The 21,120-nt window shown below is 38.1% G+C and overlaps 1 protein-coding gene across 1 annotated transcript in view; it reads left to right on the forward strand.

Moving 5' to 3' along the window:
- LOC103907074 (triadin-like) overlaps positions 1-21,120 on the forward strand; it is a 68,657-nt gene that overhangs the window by 20,385 nt on the left and 27,152 nt on the right. Inside the window, exons 6-11 of the mRNA XM_009289177.1 lie at positions 7,101-7,127; positions 8,198-8,245; positions 13,561-13,605; positions 16,578-16,595; positions 18,258-18,305; positions 19,188-19,208. Of these exons, the coding sequence (XP_009287452.1) occupies positions 7,101-7,127; positions 8,198-8,245; positions 13,561-13,605; positions 16,578-16,595; positions 18,258-18,305; positions 19,188-19,208 (207 nt within the window). The remainder of the gene's footprint in view (positions 1-7,100; positions 7,128-8,197; positions 8,246-13,560; positions 13,606-16,577; positions 16,596-18,257; positions 18,306-19,187; positions 19,209-21,120) is intronic.

Here is a 21,120-nt window from a genome sequence, read left to right on the forward strand (position 1 = left end):
TGTCAATCAGCATAATATGCTTAAACACCTGGATATCCATATAACACATGGTTAATTGGCTAAAAATTTCTCCATGGGATAAACTATTACTTTATTGCTCTGCACAAAGATGTCTGCAAAGGAATGCTCAGAGGTATTCTATTCAGATGCAATTCCAGAATTAACAGTTCTTCTAGTGGTAATCTACATTTCCTTTTTTATCTATGCAGACATCATTTTCAGAAATGTGCTCTTACAAAGTTGTAATTAAAGCAAAAACAGTGATCAGCACTTAATGAGGAACTAAGATGGCTCAGGATGTTCTGCCTCTAGAAGCTAGTCATTAGACCTCTGCTTTAATCACCATATTAATATGGGTAGCACACTGGGAAAAGTCCATCTTTTCAAAAGCTAATTATTTTTTATTGTTCTCCACTCCTAATATCAACTAATCTCTCCAAAATTCTTCTTTTCTAGATTTTCATGAGGTCAGCTTATTTTTGTCTTAATGACAATTATTTTACATTTATTTTATAACATATGTAAATATATATTCAGCCATGATTATACTTTTACAAATCTAGTCATAGCTGAGAAGGACCTCAACAAAGAAGTTCATATTCGAAGTATTTGCATGGAATCTGGACCCAGGGGATTAGTTTGGCATCTTTCACAAGTAACAGGCATTATGAAATAGACTGAAGATTCAAATATTGATGAATATTAACATCTGCAGGAGGTGCTCCTTTTGGCTCCAATTGTTTATATAGAATGGTGAACAACACTATTTTTGCATAAACTAAAATCAATATTCAGAAAAAAAAGTCATCACTCTAACATCCTACGCACCTCAGTCTGCCCGATTTCACTCAGTTACCCTCTATGAGTCAATAATTTGTGTTGCAATAAAGCATGGCTTGAGCTTAGCTATGTTTTGCCTTAGCTATATGCAAATGTAAAACTGATATTACTAAAAGTGAAAGCTTGTTAAGCATATTCTCCCTCATCTGTATGTTCCCATCCCACAATTTCAGGGAAGAGCACATGAAAACATCAGAAGCTGAGGATGATATTGAGAGGAAGTTCTTCAGGTCTTTCACCACACGTGCCTAAAGATGAAATGCATTAATGCAGCACATGTACCTCATCTACATTTGACTGAAATTTTATTCTTTCCAGCTCCATCAATGGAAGATTTGTCCTCCTGGGATTTTAAGACTTATAGTACTTTAAAGACATTAGCTTTCAGTGCTATCATACAAGATTGCTGTTTCAACAAGACTTACATTTCCCAATGCATTTCTATTGTTTAACTGACAAACTGGGAAACAGAGAAAGATTGGGATCATTACTGATGCTCCCTACAGGTATGCACCTTAGATTCAAGTTGAAGCAATTCCTCTCATTAAAAATTGTTTTAAAATGTTGGAAATGTCTATACTTCTTTGCTACTTCTAGTAAAGTTTCTACTAAACATGCTAAAGTTTCTCCCTTCCCTCCTCTTTCTGAACTACTTTTTGATTTTCCCAGTTATATAAGGTACTCTTGAATTGCCAGTTAAAAATAAGTCTTAAAAAACAAGTTGTTCTAGACAACAGCAGCAAAATCCCCCAAAACCAAGAGTCAGCTCATTCTTCACTCTGCAGCCCCGAGGTATAAGGCAAACCAAACAGCAAGGACACAAACATCCTAACCCTATGAAGGCATATATCTTGTGCCAGGCTGCTCTGGTAATGGAAACAAAGCAGAAGGCATTATGAGAGCAGCCTGACACCTTTTCTGGTGGAAAGAAACATCAGTCTGTTGCAAGTGAATATCCTACAGGTTCTAATATCAGTGGTGAATTATTAATTATAATGGCAAACCATGGTATTTTAGGAGGGTTTGCCTTAACCATTTGCCCTATTATCATCATTAGTCGCAGGAGTCCTGCTGAGACAGTGGTCCAAGGAAGTTTGTGGTGCTGCACAGACCCAGACGAGCACTCCCCACTAATGAATTAAGAGTGAAAGCACTAGCTGGAAGCTCGAGTTCTCTGCTTCCCTGCAAACCTTCCAGATAGCCTTAGATAAATCACTTAGTATTTCATACCTGTCATGTTAATGTGGGATAATACTTCCTTAATGTGTAGAAACCTGGACAAATATCCTGGAAAATGCTAGGTTTAAAGTAAACCAGAAATGTAAAATGAATGCTGTAGGGAATTAAGAGATCCTGTAAGGACAAGGCTTGCATGGCATGCACTTCAATATAATCATACACCAACTTCCTCTATTTATGCCAGCACCACACTCTTCTTGCTTTCTTTACTTTGACCCATCCATAGGGTAACTATTTGCCATACACTGTCAAGGCAATTTTCTAACATAGAGCAGGGGTCAGGGTGAGCACAAGCCATTCTCTGTATAGGAAGCTTGCTGCAGCTAATCTGTTTTGTGAAGAGTCATTTTTTGACATACGCTCATTAGACTGCCTTTTCTGTACAGTCTGCCAGCTGCTCAGCCAGCCAGCAGGACTTGAGTAGGACACAGGTAGATATGAGGGATCAAGTCTGCTGATCTAGAAAAATTGTGGGAACATTTGACTTCTCCTTTGAATGACAGAGAGTACAGACAATAACTTCACAAAGGCAGGGAGCTGCTCTTGAACAGAGTGATAAATCCTAATAATTCCTTTTTTTTCTGAAGTTGTTATCATCTGAGACATTCTGAACTGGCCCAATGTGAGGAACATGTTTTATTCTGGTTGACTTTTTGATAACACAGTTGCTCTACAGTCTGAAAAACCTTGCACTGACTACAACAAAACTGTTTTATTCAACCTTAAATTAAAAGCGCATTGATGATTAGGCAGAATGATGTGGCGTCTTAAGTTCTTGCAGACTACAGTATTCCCACTGAATTTTGAAGGAGGAATGTCCATTAGTTTGTCTAAGGGCCAAATTGTTGGTTTGTCTAGAGTTCATTTTCAGGGAGAATGGACTTAGTTAGCCTGAATAAGGAAATCAAAGATTTATCCTTCGTCATGATGTATAAACTGGAAGGTTAAGGCATAAATCTTGAGAATTCCATTAAAAGACTCCTGTTGATCTTGATTCCTCTTTTGGCCTGTAACGTGTTACAGATTGACGTCATGGATGTGTTTGTCTAATGCCCAGTCCAAATCCTGTTAAAGAGTCTTTGTGCTCTCTTTAATGAGAGGTGAACCAGGCTCTTACTTAGCCTAATGGAAAGTAACTTTCTTTTTTATAATACACATGTAACTATCCAATTAGAAATAATTTTCTCAGTTACAGCATGTATTATTATTTTGTAATTCTTCACTAAAACAAATAGTTCTGGCATTGCTTTCATTTCCTGCACAACATATTCTTTTCTTACAGAGTGTGCACACAAATATATTTGCTGTCTGAACAGCAAATGACTGTTATCCAGATGGAAAATAGACATGTTATAATCAAAAAGCATGTTCTGCTTTTAACCTCACCAATTTATGGTTCAATAAACCAGAAGATTTCTTTTCTGAACCCATATCAGAAGCTAATTTATAAAAAATATGCCGCATATAATTAATACCCTTCTGGCATTCAGAATAGCAGGCAAGAGTCAAAGAAAATTTGAAGTGAATGTGAAAAACAGCAAGATAACTACCAAGCCCGGTTATCAAGTTTAATTTAGAATGACACAAAAGAAATTTCAAAAACGTTTTTGCTGAGGGTAGAACCAGATAATTTCATTCATCCAGTGCAGATATTATGTAGCTTCAAGAATTTCATCAAAGATCCATCTGTTTTCATTAGATCCAAATCTGACCCTTTTCCTCCTCTAATATGTTTTAAAGGTTAAACAGATAAAGATAAAGTACTTACTTAGGACTGAATTTTCTAACATTGTGAACAACAAGCAGTTCTTTACCCAACAGGTAGTCCTGTTAGTTAATAACATCAGAACAGCTGTTTGAAGTGAGACCAAGAGTTCATCTAACCCAACACCATCTCTCCACCAATGGCCAAAGCAGCAAACGCCTAGGGAAGAGTACAGGAATAAAACAGCCGCACAGAGATCACCTTGTGACCTCCCACGATCTCAGCTCAGCAACTTCCTAAGTCAGAAACCATATCTTCATGTTTAAGAGCACTTGGTAGATTTTTCTCTAATTTGCCCAGTCACTTTTTGAAATCGTGAAAAATTTCAACATCCACACATTTTGCAGCATGGAGTTTCACAGCTTATCTAGGCACTGTATAAAGAAATATTATTTAAACACAGAACTTGCATAGAGCTGCTTTACTTTCAGTGCAAGATACTACATGAAATGAGTGAGAGCAGCAGAATACAGCCTTTCATTTCTCACCCTTTTGTTTAAATACCATATAATATATCATTAAATATTCTGGAAAGTCTGACTAGGTCATTGACATTTAGCTTTTATCTTCTTCCCATTTTCACTAAGTAGACTAAAAATCAGGGTATCTGTGTTACAGACAATTGTGATATTGTAAAAATGAAACTAAGGTTCTTGGGATTTAATTTTTTGGCTTCCTGCTTACTGTATAAGTCATTTGAATTACATCTTTGATGAGATAATATGACACATAAGAAGGATAAGATTAATATTGAATGGACTGAAATCATAGTTAGCAGATTTGGCAAAATATAAATGTTTACCTTTATGGCCTAAAGACCATCTCAAAATTTCACTTTGTTTTTTTTCCCCAACAAAATACAGATATGTTTTAGAATAGCCAACACATCCTGTAAAAACTTTTAACTTTAGAAAATCTTCATCATTTCATTAAAATATGCGGTAGAAATATTTCTGAGCATTACGCCAGAAAAAAGAAGTCTGGGCTCTTAGGCAAACCTCTGATAGCAATAATCTCAGTGTTCAAGCTCTGGCTGGATACTGACACTACACGAGTTTGGCTAATTAATACCTCCACAGAAAATATGGACAAGAGCAACACAAGATACCTTCCTGAACTTGAGGGACCAGACCTGGGCTGAGTTCCTATTGCTTTAAACATTCTCTGTGATTCTCATTCACCAGCAGAAAAAGGGAAATAACTGCACTAGATTTACTAGAAAGTTAAGGTGTAATGGTTTTGTTTTGATTTTAGTGTTTTAAAACAAATTGCAGAGCTGAGATAAGGATGCTATAATCAAAGCTTGCTTGTAAAATTCATTCAGCAGTGTCAGTAAAGGGTCTTTCAGTTAATACCGTTCTTAAGTGGCCTAGCTCCGATCATTGTTGGTGGTTACTGAAAGTGTTATGTGACACAATATTCTGTGATAGTTATGTAAGTCATTATACCAGCCCCTGAAGTTCAGATTTTTTTTTAATATTTGCCATGAATTTCCTTTTGCAAATTGAAAATCATAGCTAGATGAGCATATCTCGCTATGCCTTTTGACACAATACAAAATTAATTTCCTCTACAAATTTCAGACATATTTCATGGATACTCAATTGCAATAGAATTTACCTAAGCTTATGATGTGAGGAAAAATTTCTTTACTGAAAGAGTGGTTAAACATTGGAAGAGGCTGCCCAGGGAAGTGGTTGAGTCCCCATCCCTGGAAGTATTTAAAAGACGAGTAGATGCGGCGCTTAGGGACATGGTTTAGTGGGCATGGTGGTGTTGGGTCGACGGTTGGACTCGATGATCTTAGAGGTCTTTTCCAACCTCAATGATTCTATGATTCTATGATTCTATGTTTAGGGAACAATTTTTTGTGGATTTGGGTGTGTTTAGGCAAAACAATTGAGCCTAAATTTACAAGAAGGTTTTCTTACGCACATAAAGATAACAAATGTGGCTTTGTCATAGGATCCCTGTTTTTCTGCTGTTTCTTATTTCTGATTTCTCACTTAGGAGCAAGTATATACACTTAATTTGTATCTTTAGTCTCTATTACTCCAAAAAATGTTCTGTTATTTTTGCTTTGCTCTGCACACCATCTCCAGTTGCTGTCTCCTTAAACACACAGCAACAACTTGGATTAAATAGAGACTGGATATAAAATGGGAGCATTTTTATACTGCAGGGAAAACAAGCAAAATAAAAACCCACCTGCACAGCAGTTACTTACTTCTTGCCCCGAGTGGGAGCTCAGGAGCTCAGTGAATGACAGCCCAGGAACTCACAGCAGCAGAATTATTGCTTGTGGTGCTGGGTCTGCAAAGGCAGCTCATTCCCATCACTGCTGCATCTCTCTGTGGGATTACACTCTTTCACACACAGCGGACTGCTACATGCAGGTGGTAGAGCTTTTATTCTCTTAAAAACAACAGGTGTCTTGCAAAAGTCAAGAAGAAAAATCCAGCTGGTGGGTCTTGACATTTCATTTCCTTCTGTAGCACCAATAATGGCACTGGGTACAGCTCCCTGAGCTCTCGCTTTACCTGAGAAACGTTCTCTTGAGGTCCATGGAAAGTATTAGTTCAGTTTTCAGTTTTGCCTCATCTCTTTTTTCTGGGAAAAACTAGAAAATTAAAAAGCGCAAATTTTAGGAGCTGTGGCAAGGAAATGCTGAGTCCTTAGACTCAGATGTGCCCTAATTACATTAAGTACAATTTCAAATACATCCTTCTGCTCCTTGGAGTATCACTGAATCCATTTGAAATTCATTGACCTCACTAGAGCAGGTGCAATTGTCAGGGACTCTTACATTTAGACTGCCCAAGGTGTCATCTCCTCACTCAGCCCAAAATAATTTGCCTGGCTTTGTCCTGTACTGGGCACCTCATGGTTTGAACTTGCCCTGTCTCTTAGTGGGCACTGAACTGAGCACCTCATTTAGCAAGGTAGTTGCCCTACGTTTGATATATGGTCACCATTTAGTGAGGGTGATTCAGCCCACTGAGGAGGCGCAGAGTCTTCAAGAGGTATTTGCATCAAACATTGGCTAAATGAGGAATTTAAGGTGCCTGTGTTCCTTAACTAAGTGTCCCAGTTGGGGTAGATAGTATAAGTAAAGCAATGCTAACTGTTGCACATTTTAATATAGATTTCACTGAACATTTATTTTACCTGTCTACAAACGTCATGAATAAATGCATTAAATCCTGCATTACAGTCACAAAAATATTAAAATACACCTTTTTTTGTTTACTTCTAGCTACCTCAGAGAAACCTCACGAACACAGTAAGTATCAAGTTGATAAAGAATATTGTTACTTCAGCTTTTAGGAGGAAGGTATTCCTTTATGTTGCCAAAGTTTTAGCAGCTTAAGATGAGCTTCATCAACACAAGCTCACAGGAAATTTTGACTTATCAAAATGGTTTTCAATGACTCTGTAATGCAGGACCAGGTGTGTTTCACAGGTCCCAATGTGCATGGAAACTGTTTTCCAGTTCAGGCTGGGTAAGACCTACCTGTGCCCTCTGCCTCCATGGCAGCTTCTCACTGGAAAAAATCAAGGGAGACACAGATGAGGAAGGGTCATTGCAATTCTCTGGCTAGGGCTTGATCCAGGCAATAGAGAGATTTATCTCTTGGTATCCTGCAGCCCTCACCTGCTACACAATTTAGACATAGCTGTTATAAATCAGAATGAAACATATTTTTAACATTCCTCTGAAATTCCATAGCTTTCTTTTTTCTGTCTCATAATGTTGGGTTTTGGATATCACACTGTTTTTAAATAGCACAAAGTTGCATACAGCTTATATTTTAATATAGTATAATATTTATTATTGTTCTTGCTTCACAATATATCTATGGGATTCAGGCTAACAGAGAAATATGGAAAGCTGTTTTTTCTTTATGCAATATACTGAACTGTTATTTGTCATTCTACATGAGACAACCCTACTTCTGTTGTAATAATATACTTTCATGATTTCTATATTAAACATCAAGGAGAAATTTTCTATATAGAAGACAGATGACAGCAATCTAAATTAGTAGTGGAAGCATTTCACAATTTTAAAAATTCTATGACATTTCTAAAAAACACAGAATGGAAATTTGTGATTTCTTAAACCACATTAAAAAGTAAAAACATTTTTCTTTGGCATTATTTTTATTTTTTAGGAAAAAAATAAATTAAATACTTTTTCTCAAGAAAGATATTTATCAAAAAATTCTTCTCAAGTCTAGTGTGAATATGTAATGCAAAGTCATCTTTTAAAATCATAAAGAGAATCTTTTATTTTTTAAATCTCCTAAAAATTAAAAAGCCCTCTAACATAAATGGTGTTCTTATTTGCAGAGCATGAACACGTTAAACATGAAAAAGCTGTCCCTCAGACTAAGCCAGGTATGTTTGGTAACTTAATTTCCAGTTACTCCAGGCTCCATTCAATAATGATTTCTGTGGTTTGCAAAACCTGGAGACTTTCTTGAGCTAGGCACTCTTTTTATTTTGCTTTGTGTCATTGGCTTTTTCAGAATTGGGAGAGAAGCAAAAATGAGGGTGAAATTTAACTAGGATTCAGCTTTCACAGTTTTTCATGGTTCCTGTGACTCTCATTGGTGCAGTACAGCTTATAAAGTGTTAGCAAAACCCATTTTCCAGAGTCTGGGGAAGGAGTTCTCTACTGCCCTTCAGTACATCAAAGAGGAATATTGGGAGTTACGCCATTTCAGCCTTTCTTGTAAACCAGTTGTTACTTGAAATGGCTCTGTCCCCAAAAAGGAGGAGCTACAATCTCACTGGGTACATGACGGCGTGCACAGAGGCAGCCTCCAGTTTCTGAATCTCAGAAGAACAGAAGCTGAACAATTAAAAAAAAAAATCTTGGGCTGACTATGCACTCAGGTAAACTGCAAGTAATAACCAGCGACAACTGACTGTGGTGAGCAGGACAGGGGTACCCATTTCAAACCAGGGCTTTGTGCCTCACCATGCTTTTTGAGAAGGAAGACACTCAGGGATCCACAGTTGGGTCTGGTGCGAAGAAGCAAGACTAAGAGGATATCCTCATAGAAAACTCAGCTATTGGTGCCCTGCTTACATCGCTCCTGAGTGGTCTTACCAGACACAGTGGGCACTGAAAAGCAAGTATCAGCCTCCCATCGACCTTTGCTGGCAGTGCTGCTGTTTGAACATCACATAAAAATGAAGTGCTCATGAATAAGGGACTGGATAAACCACTTAAAACCTTCTGTGTTCAATGATAAGCAGGAAGCCTTTTTTTTATTATGCTTCTTTTTTTGAAAGAAAACAATTTCTCGTATGCATTTACTATTTTTCTCATTTGTTTTTACACTACAATATTCTACTTGTAAGTTAAGTATTTCCATAGACATTTTGAGGTTTCCTGCAAGCTTTGAGTAGCTGATTTAGTGAAGTTGTATTGCTGGGTTTGAGTCAACAGCAGGAAAAAAGCAATGTTTCTCACTCCAGCCTTCAAAGAAACAGAGGCCAAGCTTTTTTTTTTGCCTTGTTGACCACTTTTTGTGTATTAACAGCTAGCGGAGTGCTTCAGCCAGCAGGTGGGTGCGGATGGGCTCAGCCAAGACAGGAACGTCCTAGCGAGGAAGCCATCCCATCCAGCTCTGTGCATCCTGAGAGGGGACAGCAGCAGCCAAACAGTGGGTCACCCAGGCAGGTGGCATGACCGCTGACCTTTCCTGCAAAATGAAATCAGTCCTGCTGCACAATCAGCCTGATCTCATCCAGATAGCAGCAAAAAAATAAATTTCCCTGGTGAGGCATTTGCAAACATCGGAGCATCATGTCACAAACCAGTACATTGGACTGATTAGGAGCTTACTCTAGTATAGTACAGTATATTCCCGACTAGAGTCCTTGGAATTTAAATGCCTGAAGGAAAGAAAAAGAAAAAAAAAAAAAGACTTGCTAAATTTCCTTTAGCATAAAAGATCTCTTCTCAGGTGATTAACCATTGTTTTGGAGAGCACTGGCTGTTTTGAGTTTCAGTTGATGACTGGAAGTATTAATCTGCAAGCACTGGTGATAATGCTTCTGCCTGCTGTGTGCCAATGAGCGCTCTTGAGTTAGCAGACTAAATTAGAAAAGCCTCATTCTGCACAAAACGGTGGCCTTCTTTTTCACCTTGATTCAGAGCAGCTTCAGACTATTGTTCCTATGCCTCCCACCATCAGACTTAGAAGTACCACATGACTGAGAAACTAGAGAATTTCAGAAAATATATTGATCCTGTAAGGAAATGTTTAAATTAAAGGGTGTTTTGTGTATGTGTGTGAGAGCAAGTAAAGCAAGAGATTCATTCCTGATGTAATTCTTCTGAAACTGCTTGAAATACACGGAGAAATGTTTACAGCTTTATATTTTTCCATTTAAATTAGATATGTCTGAGGAAAAATGATTATTAATGCTTGTAGTGCTGCAAAACTAGAGCTCTGCAGAGGAAAGAAATTCTCTCCAATGAAAGATTTCAAAACTTTAAACTTTGCGCTTATGCAAAATCAGAACAAAATCTGATTTTTTTCTGAAATCTTCACAAAAAATATTTTGGACTTTTTGTAGCTTTATGAGGTCATCAAAAATTCTTTTTTTTTTTTTTTTTTTGCCAGACTTCTCATGATATAATAAACAAAAAGTACATGAGAAATTGGAAATATTTGTTGTGTTCTTGCCAAAATAATATGTATTGTCCTCATCAGATTTTTTTTTACTGCTTTTCTTCATACTGAATTCTGGTGAACAGAAATGATTTTGTGAAGCTTCCCGATGTCTTGAAGTGTGTTCCCTCATAGACAGTGTTCTCCTTAAGTCTTGATAATCTGCTCCTTCAGTTTTCCTTCTGGTTACAACCAATGGCTAGAAACTCAGAGAAAAAAGCCATACAGTCACCTCCTGGAGATCTGCCAGGAAACGGGTCAGGATGTTCTCCAGTGGAATCAGCAGATCAATAGTTGCTGCATGGTTAGGTTGCAGAATAGGTAGGTGAATGAATACCAAAGAATTACTGTATTTATTCCCAGATGAATGCAAGTCCACAAGCCTGTCCAAGACACTCTGTTTTCAGGAACGAATTCATTTTAAAAAGAAAATCCCTCCCATACTTTTAAGGCTCAGACATGTCATCTACTCACAGACTCATTTGATTGATTCCTAGAGTGACAGAGCAAACATTGCTGTAAATTCTCGCCAGAATTAGAAAAAGCAAAAATATCCTATTTAGTGTTCAAAAGAGCAGGGATAATAGCCAAAGAAAGAGAAGCTCCAAATCTTTTGAGCTTTACTTGTCATTAATCCAGTGGATGGTACAGGGCCTATGTTTAAAATCAGCATGCTGGGTTTTTTTGTATATTGGTACATGGAAAACTTGATACCCCAGTCTAAATTAGTAAAATGCACTGTTATATGCTAAAGCTCATCTAAGAGCAGAAAGAGGATACTTTATCTCAACAAGTTGCATCTTCAAGCTGCTGGTTGTGCTATAAAACCATTTCTAACTTCACAGACAGCCATGAAATGGAGATGAGATCTTTTAATTCACTGCTTGCATAAGAAGCTGACAATAACAATAGCGGAGTAAGGGGAAAAAAAAAAGCCCTAAACTTAATACAAGTGAAGAGAAATTAAATCGCCACCTACCAGATGACAACTGAAAAGCATAGAAATGCAGGCTATATTTTATTTCCAAAGAATAGAAGAGATCCGTAACCATGGAGCTTTATCCCTCCCTGTATTTTCCCCCATCTGTACCGATTTCTTTCCAGAAACAAACCAAAACAACCCAAACCAAACAAACAAAACCCAGACCACAAATATTGTATGTTTCATGTCCATACTTGCACTGTAGCTTTACTGGATGCTGCTGTGTTATGGATGAGAAACATGGACTGTACAGCAATTAGGCTCTTTCTCCATCTATTGACATATGATAAATGCCTTTTTAGGCCTCTTTGGCAAGTGTATACCTCTGGGAACCTCAGAGAACTAAGTTAAAAAGAAATCAGCACAGAGAAGAAGATAAACCTGCTCTCTGCCCTCAGAAAAAATTCTTCTGAAGGTTACATGCTAAATTCAAAGGAGATGTCATGTATGTTGAGACCACTCAACAGTCTGCTCCTCTAAATACTGTGCTATCCACATATTTAATCAGAGTGCAGATTAGGATTTACCATCCAAACCTGGACATTTGGGTTCCAGAGGAATAGCCCCCACAAAAAAAAGCAGCAGTTCTTGAGGTTGACTCTTTGAGGGTACATAGGTACAGCAATTGGTAAACCAGGGATCTGATAATTCACAGGTGGTTCTAGCCACTCGTCGCCTTCCCCGTACCTCCCTCCATCATCTCGTTTAAGAACAAGTTTGACTGCCAGGCTGGAAACATTGCTCGTATTCAGGAGGCAAGCAGCTTTGTGCATGCACAGACAGATTACCCGGGGGGGTCTCTAGCCAACTAGTACTCAGATGAGTTGAATGGCTTCAGGGGACAAGACATTCCTGCACAACCTGACCTCCACCCAGCCATTGTCAGCTTGAATCTGATGCCTCGCAGAGGTCTTGGAGAAAAGGAAGGGGCCAGAGGCATGTGACTGTAAACTGCTTCCCTCAGGGAGAGGAAGGGGAAATACGTTCTGAATGTGTCTTAAACATACTTAAAAAGAATAGCAGTGATGTATGTGAATGTTGAAAGGCAGGGGTTAGGAAAGGGGTTTGAATTCAGGTATGGGAAAAGAGAGAAAATGGGAGCAGAGCTATGAAAGGATCAGGAAGGGGAAAGTTCAAGTCAACCAACTCTCTCTGAGTGGACATCCAAAAACAAACATCCCAATTCCCACCTGACTGGGCCATTGGGCAGTTAAGACAAATCTCACCTGATCAGAAGGTGTAGTCCTGCCTGCACCTCTGCCTGAAGCTTCATCCACCAGCCTGCTTGGAGGAGAGGCAGCTTAGGTCTGGTAGCTGATGTCGACATGAGTCCATGTCATCTGACAACTGTGCTGAGCAAAGCCACAGGCAGCTCAAGAGCACGTGAACCTGGGCAGCTTTTCTCATGAGATCAGCAGAAGAAGCTCAGGGCTGCTCTAAGGTTTTGTGACAGATATCCAGCTGGGTCTAGGTAAGCTTGTCCAGTAGCAGGTGGTATGAACTGGCATTCAGACTGGCACTGTCCCATGTGGGTATGGCTCTGTGAGTTAGCATGTGCTTGGGGGTCTCCGTACCTTTCTCGTCTTCAGAGTGCAGACACACATGGATACATCCGTACTTAATTGTGGTTAAGCAGTATCTGAGCAGAAGTTCTCAGTGTTGTATAATACCAAACTGTTGAACTTAAGACACTTAGCAAGGTGATGTCCACAAATTTATAATAGTTTTATTATTAGAATACAGTTTCCACCTGAGTGCCTACCTGAAAGACACTACCAGGTATGTGGCTGTTTTCTGGTGGCTGAGACATTAGGCCCAGTAATTTTTTTTTTTTTTCCATGGTGTATGGTCTCACCATGCAGTCAGAACTCATAATGCATACGTGCTGTTTTACAGTGCCACAATGGGGTAGTGATGCATGCATTTATTTTGGCATTGTGAACCATATGTATAACATCATATATAGAAATATTTTTCCAGTTATATGGACCTTTGCTAACACAGTGTGAATTTCTAACTTTAATGCTGCTTTCACAATACAGAGGAGAAAATTAAACAACAAAAGACAACTCCCACTGAGAAGTCAGGTAGGAACAAGCCATTCTCTCCTGATTTGGGCGGGGGGAGGGGGTAAGAGAGGCTGTTAAACGCTCTTCAGGACTCTTCTAATGTAGTACATTTGCATTGTAATCATTTTTTTACAGTATTTTTAAATATTTGACTGATAAAGCTTTCTTAGAGTAAATCCAGCAGAGTGACAACTGCAGATACCATTCTAAGAACAGTCTTTTCAATGACAAAGCCAGGTCAAGACATTTCAGCTCTTGGGCTGCTTGTTCTAGCCTCTCTGACAGAGCAGGGCTAATGAAATGGGGTGGAGCTGTAAATCAGATCTTTGAAATGATCCCAAATATCCTTGTAAGGCATTGCTGTTGGTGGGGTTTTTTTTCTTTAAACTTAGATCTTTGAATCAACTGCATTTACAGCGCAGAGACCAGTGCCCAAGTACGGAGTGATGCAGGAGGGTGAATCACCTGTTGGATTAGGGACTTGGATGGGTCTTAAACTGGCTTTCTCATGGGGAAAATGTTTTTGGAACTAACCTCTAAGTCTTTGGGTCTTTTCTATTATTTATACCTTGCAGGTTTTGTAATAATAATGCTGACAGGAAAGATTCAAGTAATATTGATTGTTATAGAAGCCCTGAAGGGTCACCCAAGGAATTAGAACATTCCCATCATCATTGACAGTCTACACAAAGCTGTTTTGAAGGCTTTTTCTAGATATCAACTTCTTGATTTCTACCGGGGGTAGCCTTGATCCAAACATAAAATGAAAGATTGCCAAATCTTAGACAATGATGCCAACAACAGATTTTCATTTGATATGATGATGATGGTGATGATGATGAATATTTTCGATAAAGTAAAATGCTGTTTTGTTTTAAGCTGAATGGTGCTGTTTACAACCTCATTTCCATTCTCATTTTGTATGTTTTTTTCTTCTCTTCAGTAGCAGAATAGATGTACAGAATAGTATGGTTCTGTCTCTAATTGTGAACATTCATGTAATTTGTGAGTTTATATTGCTTTCTATAAGAACTCTCATAATAATCTATCATTTTACTATGAAGTGATGTTTTACAACACTCTATCCAATAAAAATATTGTTTTGATAGTTTTTATCGGCTCATAAACTGCTGTAGCTTGTTCAAAACCATATAAATTATGATTATGTTAATAGAATTGGAGAAATTACTGCAAAATACTTCAATATATTTCTAACCTGAACGTTTAATGAGTTAGCAATTACTGATAGGCAAACAAGTCTGGAGAAGGAAAAAATGACATCTTTGAATTTACAGGATTTTCACACCTAAATTCACAGGGTTTTTTTAGGGTCAGCTAAGCGTCACCTTTAGTTTGTGAGCAAAATCAGAAGGCTCAAACTGTGGTTTAGCAGTGGTTGGAAACAAAACTGCTAGAAATATGATGACTTGACTACTTTTTGTAAGATATGTTTGCATCAGATACTTGCCAAGTCTTTTTCCTGTTTGTTGGAACCAAACTGAAAAAGTAGTATTTCAGGTTGGCCATCTTAACATAAGCCACTACAAAATAACTTGTGAGTTTTCAGATCAATACCTGTTGAGCTTGAAACAGGCAAACACAAACAGTGGGTAGGTCATCCCGTCTTTCTTTAACCAACATTTTATAATGGTATGAATTATCCTCTGGAGATGACTAGCACTCTCCTGACTAAAAGTGTAGATGAATGTTTTCTTGATGTTGCAAATCAGTTGTATCCCACCCAAAATTTCCAACCATTGGAATATTGACTGGTCTGGAGCTACTTCTGATTTACACTGTTACACAGGAAGAAATGGTCCTGGAATACATAAATGTATTACTGTGCTAAATCATAGAATCATAGAATCAGAGGTTGGAAAAGACCTCTAAGATCATCGAGTCCAACCATCGACCCAACCCCACCATGCCCACTAAACCATGTCCCTAAGCGCCGCATCTACTCGTCTTTTAAATACCTCCAGGGATGGTGACTCAACCACATCCCTGGGCAGCCTCTTCCAATGTTTAACCACTCTTTCAGTAAAGAATTTTTTCCTCATGTCCAATCTAAACCTCCCCTGGCGCAACTTGAGGCCATTTCCTCTTGTCCTATCACTAGTTACTTGGGAAAAGAGACCGACCCCCACCTCGCTACAACCTCCTTTCAGGTAGTTGTAGAGAGCGATGAGGTCTCCCCTCAGCCTCCTTTTCTCCAGGCTAAACAACCCCAGTTCCCTCAGCTGCTCCTCATAAGACTTGTTCTCCAGACCCCTCACCAGCCTCGTTTCCCTTCTCTGGACACGCTCCAGCACCTCAACGTCCTTCTTGTAGTGATGGGCCCAAAACTGAACACAGTATTCGAGGTGCGGCCTCACCAGGGCCGAGTACAGGGGCACCATCACTTCCCTACTCCTGCTGCCCACACTATTTCTGATACAGGCCAGGATGCCATTGGCCTTCTTGGCCACCTGGGCACACTGCCGGCTCATGTTCAGCCGGCTGTCGACCAGCACCCCCAGGTCCTTTTCCGACAGGCAGCTTTCCAGCCACTCCTTCCCAAGCCTGTAGTGCTGCATGGGGTTGTTGTGGCCGAAGTGCAGGACCCGGCACTTGGCCTTGTTGAACCTCATACAGTTGGCCTGGGCCCATCGATCCAGCCTGTCCAGGTCCCTCTGCAGAGCCTTCCTACCCTCGAGCAGATCAACGCTCCCACCCAACTTGGTGTCGGATATGACATCATATAATGACAGGATACTGCATTATTTCGGCAGGAGCTGATAGCTAGTGGGATTTACAAAGGTCTAAACGTGTTAGAGCCTACCTGCATTTAGGGGCCTGAAAGCTGTGCATCTTTACATAAGTAGAGGAAGCTAAGAACAAGCGGGAACTGACTGCTATAAAAATATTTGAATATTAAAAAGAAAAAAAAAAGTAGACTCTTTTCTTTTTACATCTAAATATCACAATTTACTTTCTTTTGTCTTCTGTAGTCCAGACAAAGCCAGCAAGTACGTGGTACCTACCTTGATCAGAAAATTTGATATGTGTGGCTTTTTTGACTTTAACATATGGAAACTGTCCCTTAGCAATTTCTAGTTTTGCTTAAAACTATCGTGTCTTTATCACCATACCTTCCATTATTTTCTTTTAACATATTGTCTTGTCATTGCTATTTAAAAGTCCATTTGCCATAACCAATCGCTTCAGTACAGGGCATCAACTCGTTCTATGCTTCTTATATCACAAGTCTCAACAAAAAAAATTAATACAGGAGTGACAAGCTTTTTCAAAATCACTGTTAGCAATTAGTTGGGTTGAATAAATACTCCTGCCGAATTAAAAAGAGACATCATCACATTTAAGAAAATTATTTTTTATTTTAGTATAACTGCATCTAGAATTTTTCTCAGTCAAAAAGAACTGAAGAGAGTCCATACCTTAACTTACCACACAGTCTGCTTGTTAACTTTCTATATCTTTCATGCCTTCAGCATGCAAGGTAAACTGCAAAAGTAAAAAAAAAATATTCAGTTAAGTCCCCAAATCCCACGCTCAAAAAAAGCCCAGATGTGGGAAGAATATCACTTTTCACTGACATAAGTTTTAATTCACACCTCATAAAATTGTTTCCCATTTGAAATCCCCTATCATGTCTTCATCTCGGCATTTCCTGGCATATATCTTCTCCTGAAATCACAGTTGTTAGGAGTTCGATTATTCACCTAAGTAGCAGAATGGTTGAGGCATATTGCCTTTTTTTCAGGGGCTACTCACATTTTGAACATTTTCCACTTTACAGCCCACCTTTGTGTCCTTCTCCTTGCTGAAAGAGAACCTGATGCACAGATTTTTAGCTGTGCGAAACATTACCTGGAAACAAGGCCAGCATAGCTGTCCATTGATTCCTCAGCTCTAAAATGTGTTGTAGCCCCTATTTGTATGCATTTGGCACAGCTGCTACTATGCTATGAGATCTGTGGTGTGGGGTTTTTTCAATTACTTTTAAGCAGGTGTGACTTTTGTATAAATTATGTAGTGCTAGCCTTTGTTTTTAAAACAAAGGTTCTTCATCTTTTCGATTTCCAGCAACATAACAAAAATTCTCATTTTTTCCAGCAATAATAATGAAATAGAAAGGAGAGCAGGGGAAAAAAAAGTTGCATTGCCTACCAAGCAGTGCTACTTCTCTAATTTTCCACAGTTAGAAATAATTTATTCATACAGAATAGGATGTGTTTGAGACTGGGAATTCAGCTCAAGTATATCTGACTCAACAACATAAAGGTCGAGTGAATGGTTGCTGAGTTTGCTCTGTACTCTCCTTTCAAATAACAAAAATGGATTAGATACAAATTACATTTCAGAAATTGAGGGGAGCCTCTATTAACTGACTTCTTCCTTAAGATACATGCATAACTCTTAGTAACATTAATAGTAGCTATATGTGTGGAACTATGTGCAGTACTAGTGAACTTTACTATTTTGTGGCAGATCCCTCAGTGGATAATCTGTTAGTAATTCCTCATGCGGCTTTTTTCCAAAATAACAGCATGAAGCAAGAGAAAATAATGTTTATACCTGAAAAATATACATGCAATCTTTCTTAGTTAAAAAAAAACATACAAAACGTAACTTAGAAGCAATTTTGTTATGCTGTTTCTTTTATCTAGAGCATAAAGCAGTCAGACATGAAAAAGAAGTTCCACCTACAAAACCAGGTAGGCACTTCTGCATTTTATGCATTCATTTCTTTTGAAACTGCTATTTAAAAAAACTGCAAAATAGAATTGCATATGACAAATGTCAAAATCATGGTCCTTTGATTTATTTTGCTGTATAGAATGGCCTTGACGTGTCATACCATAGCTAAGGTAGCACAGTATGTATTTGCAATGCCTGTTGTCATTTTCTGGAGACATATATATCAAAGGTCAAATTTCTGCTTCTGTAATTCCACTGATATCAAAGAAGTTATGCCAGCAAAGAATTTGAACCCTTTTCTGAAAGTGCTTGCTTTAAATAGCTTCATTTCACTAATTATTTGTGGGTATCTGCCATTTATTTGGACTTCACAGCCTTCCTGTATGAGTCAACTTCTCAGGACCAGAAACAGTTTAATTTTCCTCCATAGCAGATATTATATGATACACTAGTCAGATCATGACCTGGCACTATCCATCGTCTATGATAAATGTCTCTGCATATCATAACTCCCATACAGCCTCACTTGTACAAGATAGAGCAAAATTACCGTAGGTATAGGAAGCAGCACTGTTCAGTTTCACTGTGAAGCAATCACCACGGGTTTAAAAAATGTCTTCTCCACGCTTCTCAGTGAAAGGAAATTAGTGAAGAATTAAAATTCTTATTGTTAGCATTATTCATCCTTAACTCTAGCACAGCAATTATCATGTGTAGATAAGAACAACCCTATTTTTATTATCCGTCATTAGATTGTCATTAATTACTGTGAGAGTACTAAAAATTATGGTTTGATATGCAGTAAATACATAGAACAAATAAAGACATTCTCCACCATAACAGCATTATGCTGCACCTGACTGTTCTGACCATTTTTCTTTCCTCTTTTTACTTCCCAGTCAAACTGAAAAACACTGCAAGTACGTGTCATGTCTTGTTTCCTACGGAATATAAACCTTCTCTTCTCACGCATGTTTTCTCAATTTACATTGTTGCAATTTTGTCATGTTAGATAATGCTATTTTCCTGCTTATACTACAGATACGCTTGTACTCAGTCTGCTTAGTAACAGCTGAACATGCCAAAACTAAGTACATTTATAATTTAATATTGTGAAGCTGCAACAGTCAAACTCTGTTTGCAATTTTTACTTTTTATAAAAGCAAAGTAAATTATGCTAGTAGCATAATTGATGCTCTGGTGATTTTAGATGAGTGTAGACACATGATTTATCTTTATGCAAATATATTGTTTATTAAAAATAACAAAATGGCATGTAGCATAACTGAATTAGACAACCTTTTCATTACTTCTTTTACCACTTGGAAATGACTTTATTCGTGAATTCACTAAGCACGTTCTTGGCCTTGTTTCAATACACTTTTTTTTCCTACTTCAATAAAAAATAAATTAAATTAAAAAAGAGAAAGGAATATTTCCATTTTAGATGAGTTTTAAGGAGGATTCAAGGGGAATTTCTAGCATAACAAAGACTTCCACTGAAGTCATTGGATAATGTCCTTGTTAAGGTCAGTAAGACTTCTGAATAGATAGCACGTTCTTGGCCTTGTTTCAATACACTTTTTTTTCCTACTTTAATAAAAAATAAATTAAATTAAAAAAGAGAAAGGAATATTTCCATTTTAGATGAGTTTTAAGGAGGATTCAAGGGGAATTTCTAGCATAACAAAGACTTCCACTGAAGTCATTGGATAATGTCCTTGTTAAGGTCAGTAAGACTTCTGAATAGATAAAGACAGGGATTTATGCTTATTGTGGCAAGCATACTCATTGCATGTTACATACTGCAAATCATGATCAGACAACAATCAGAAGGACAGTGTTTAAGCTGCATGCTTTGAACTGTGAAAAAGTTGAAGTATGGACCTTCACAGATGAATTAGTTGTAGCCTCTTGAGCACAGGATCTTTGTTTTATTTTTCTGTACTGCGCCTGGCACATCAAGACCAAACCACGTGTCATTCTGATGCAAAGTAATCTATAAAGAGTATCCAAAACCAAGGCCAAGCACCATGAGACACAGACCTCTTCCTGCGCCAGGTCAGAAGCCGACAACAAGGCAAGGCAAACTGATTCCATTAAGCTTCCTAAATTAGTCTCCTATGTTAGGTGCTTGAAGTTAGACAAGATGAATACTCACTCTTAAACACCTATCAGAAGACACAGTGTTATTCTGAACCCCAGCTCCAAAGGGAAAGGGGGAACACGAAACAGCTGAAATGTACCAACACTGAAGGATCTCCTGCAATCCTGAATTGCAGTGTTCAGTTTTCAAGTCACCATTGCAAAATTATTCCTTCCTGTGAAGCTATTGGTGGGTTTATTTCCATTTTTGCCAGTATTTTACGTAAATTTTCTTCTGTTTGATTCCATTATTCGGATTTGTTCAGTCTTATGTTCACTGGATCTTTTCACTGACATTTTATGTCTTCTGCACTGATTTATTCGAGACACCCACTGATGGCACTCTCTTCTATTAGAGAACCATCAGACATTTAAGTGACTAATTCCTCATGCTTTCTGCAATAAGGATCATTTTAACTCAAAATCACTGTCTAAAATGCTTTTTTATCAAGAGCTATATTACCCTGGCATATTGTGAATATAAGGCACAGCCAAGATATTTTCCCTTGACCTTTGCAGATGGATATTTGTAGCACATTCTTGACCTTATATCCTGCTGCTTGAAATCATTATAAAGGTTAACAGTGCCTTTAGAAAAAGAAAAGAAAAAAAATTAAAAAGAGAAAAGAAAAAACAATAACAGACCTATGATCATATGCAAAAGTAATTCTGTTTACAGTGCCTATC

The sequence above is a fragment of the Aptenodytes forsteri genome, unplaced genomic scaffold, assembly GCF_000699145.1.
Source record: "Aptenodytes forsteri isolate BGI_AS27 unplaced genomic scaffold, ASM69914v1 Scaffold217, whole genome shotgun sequence".
Taxonomy (NCBI): Eukaryota; Metazoa; Chordata; class Aves; order Sphenisciformes; family Spheniscidae; genus Aptenodytes; species Aptenodytes forsteri.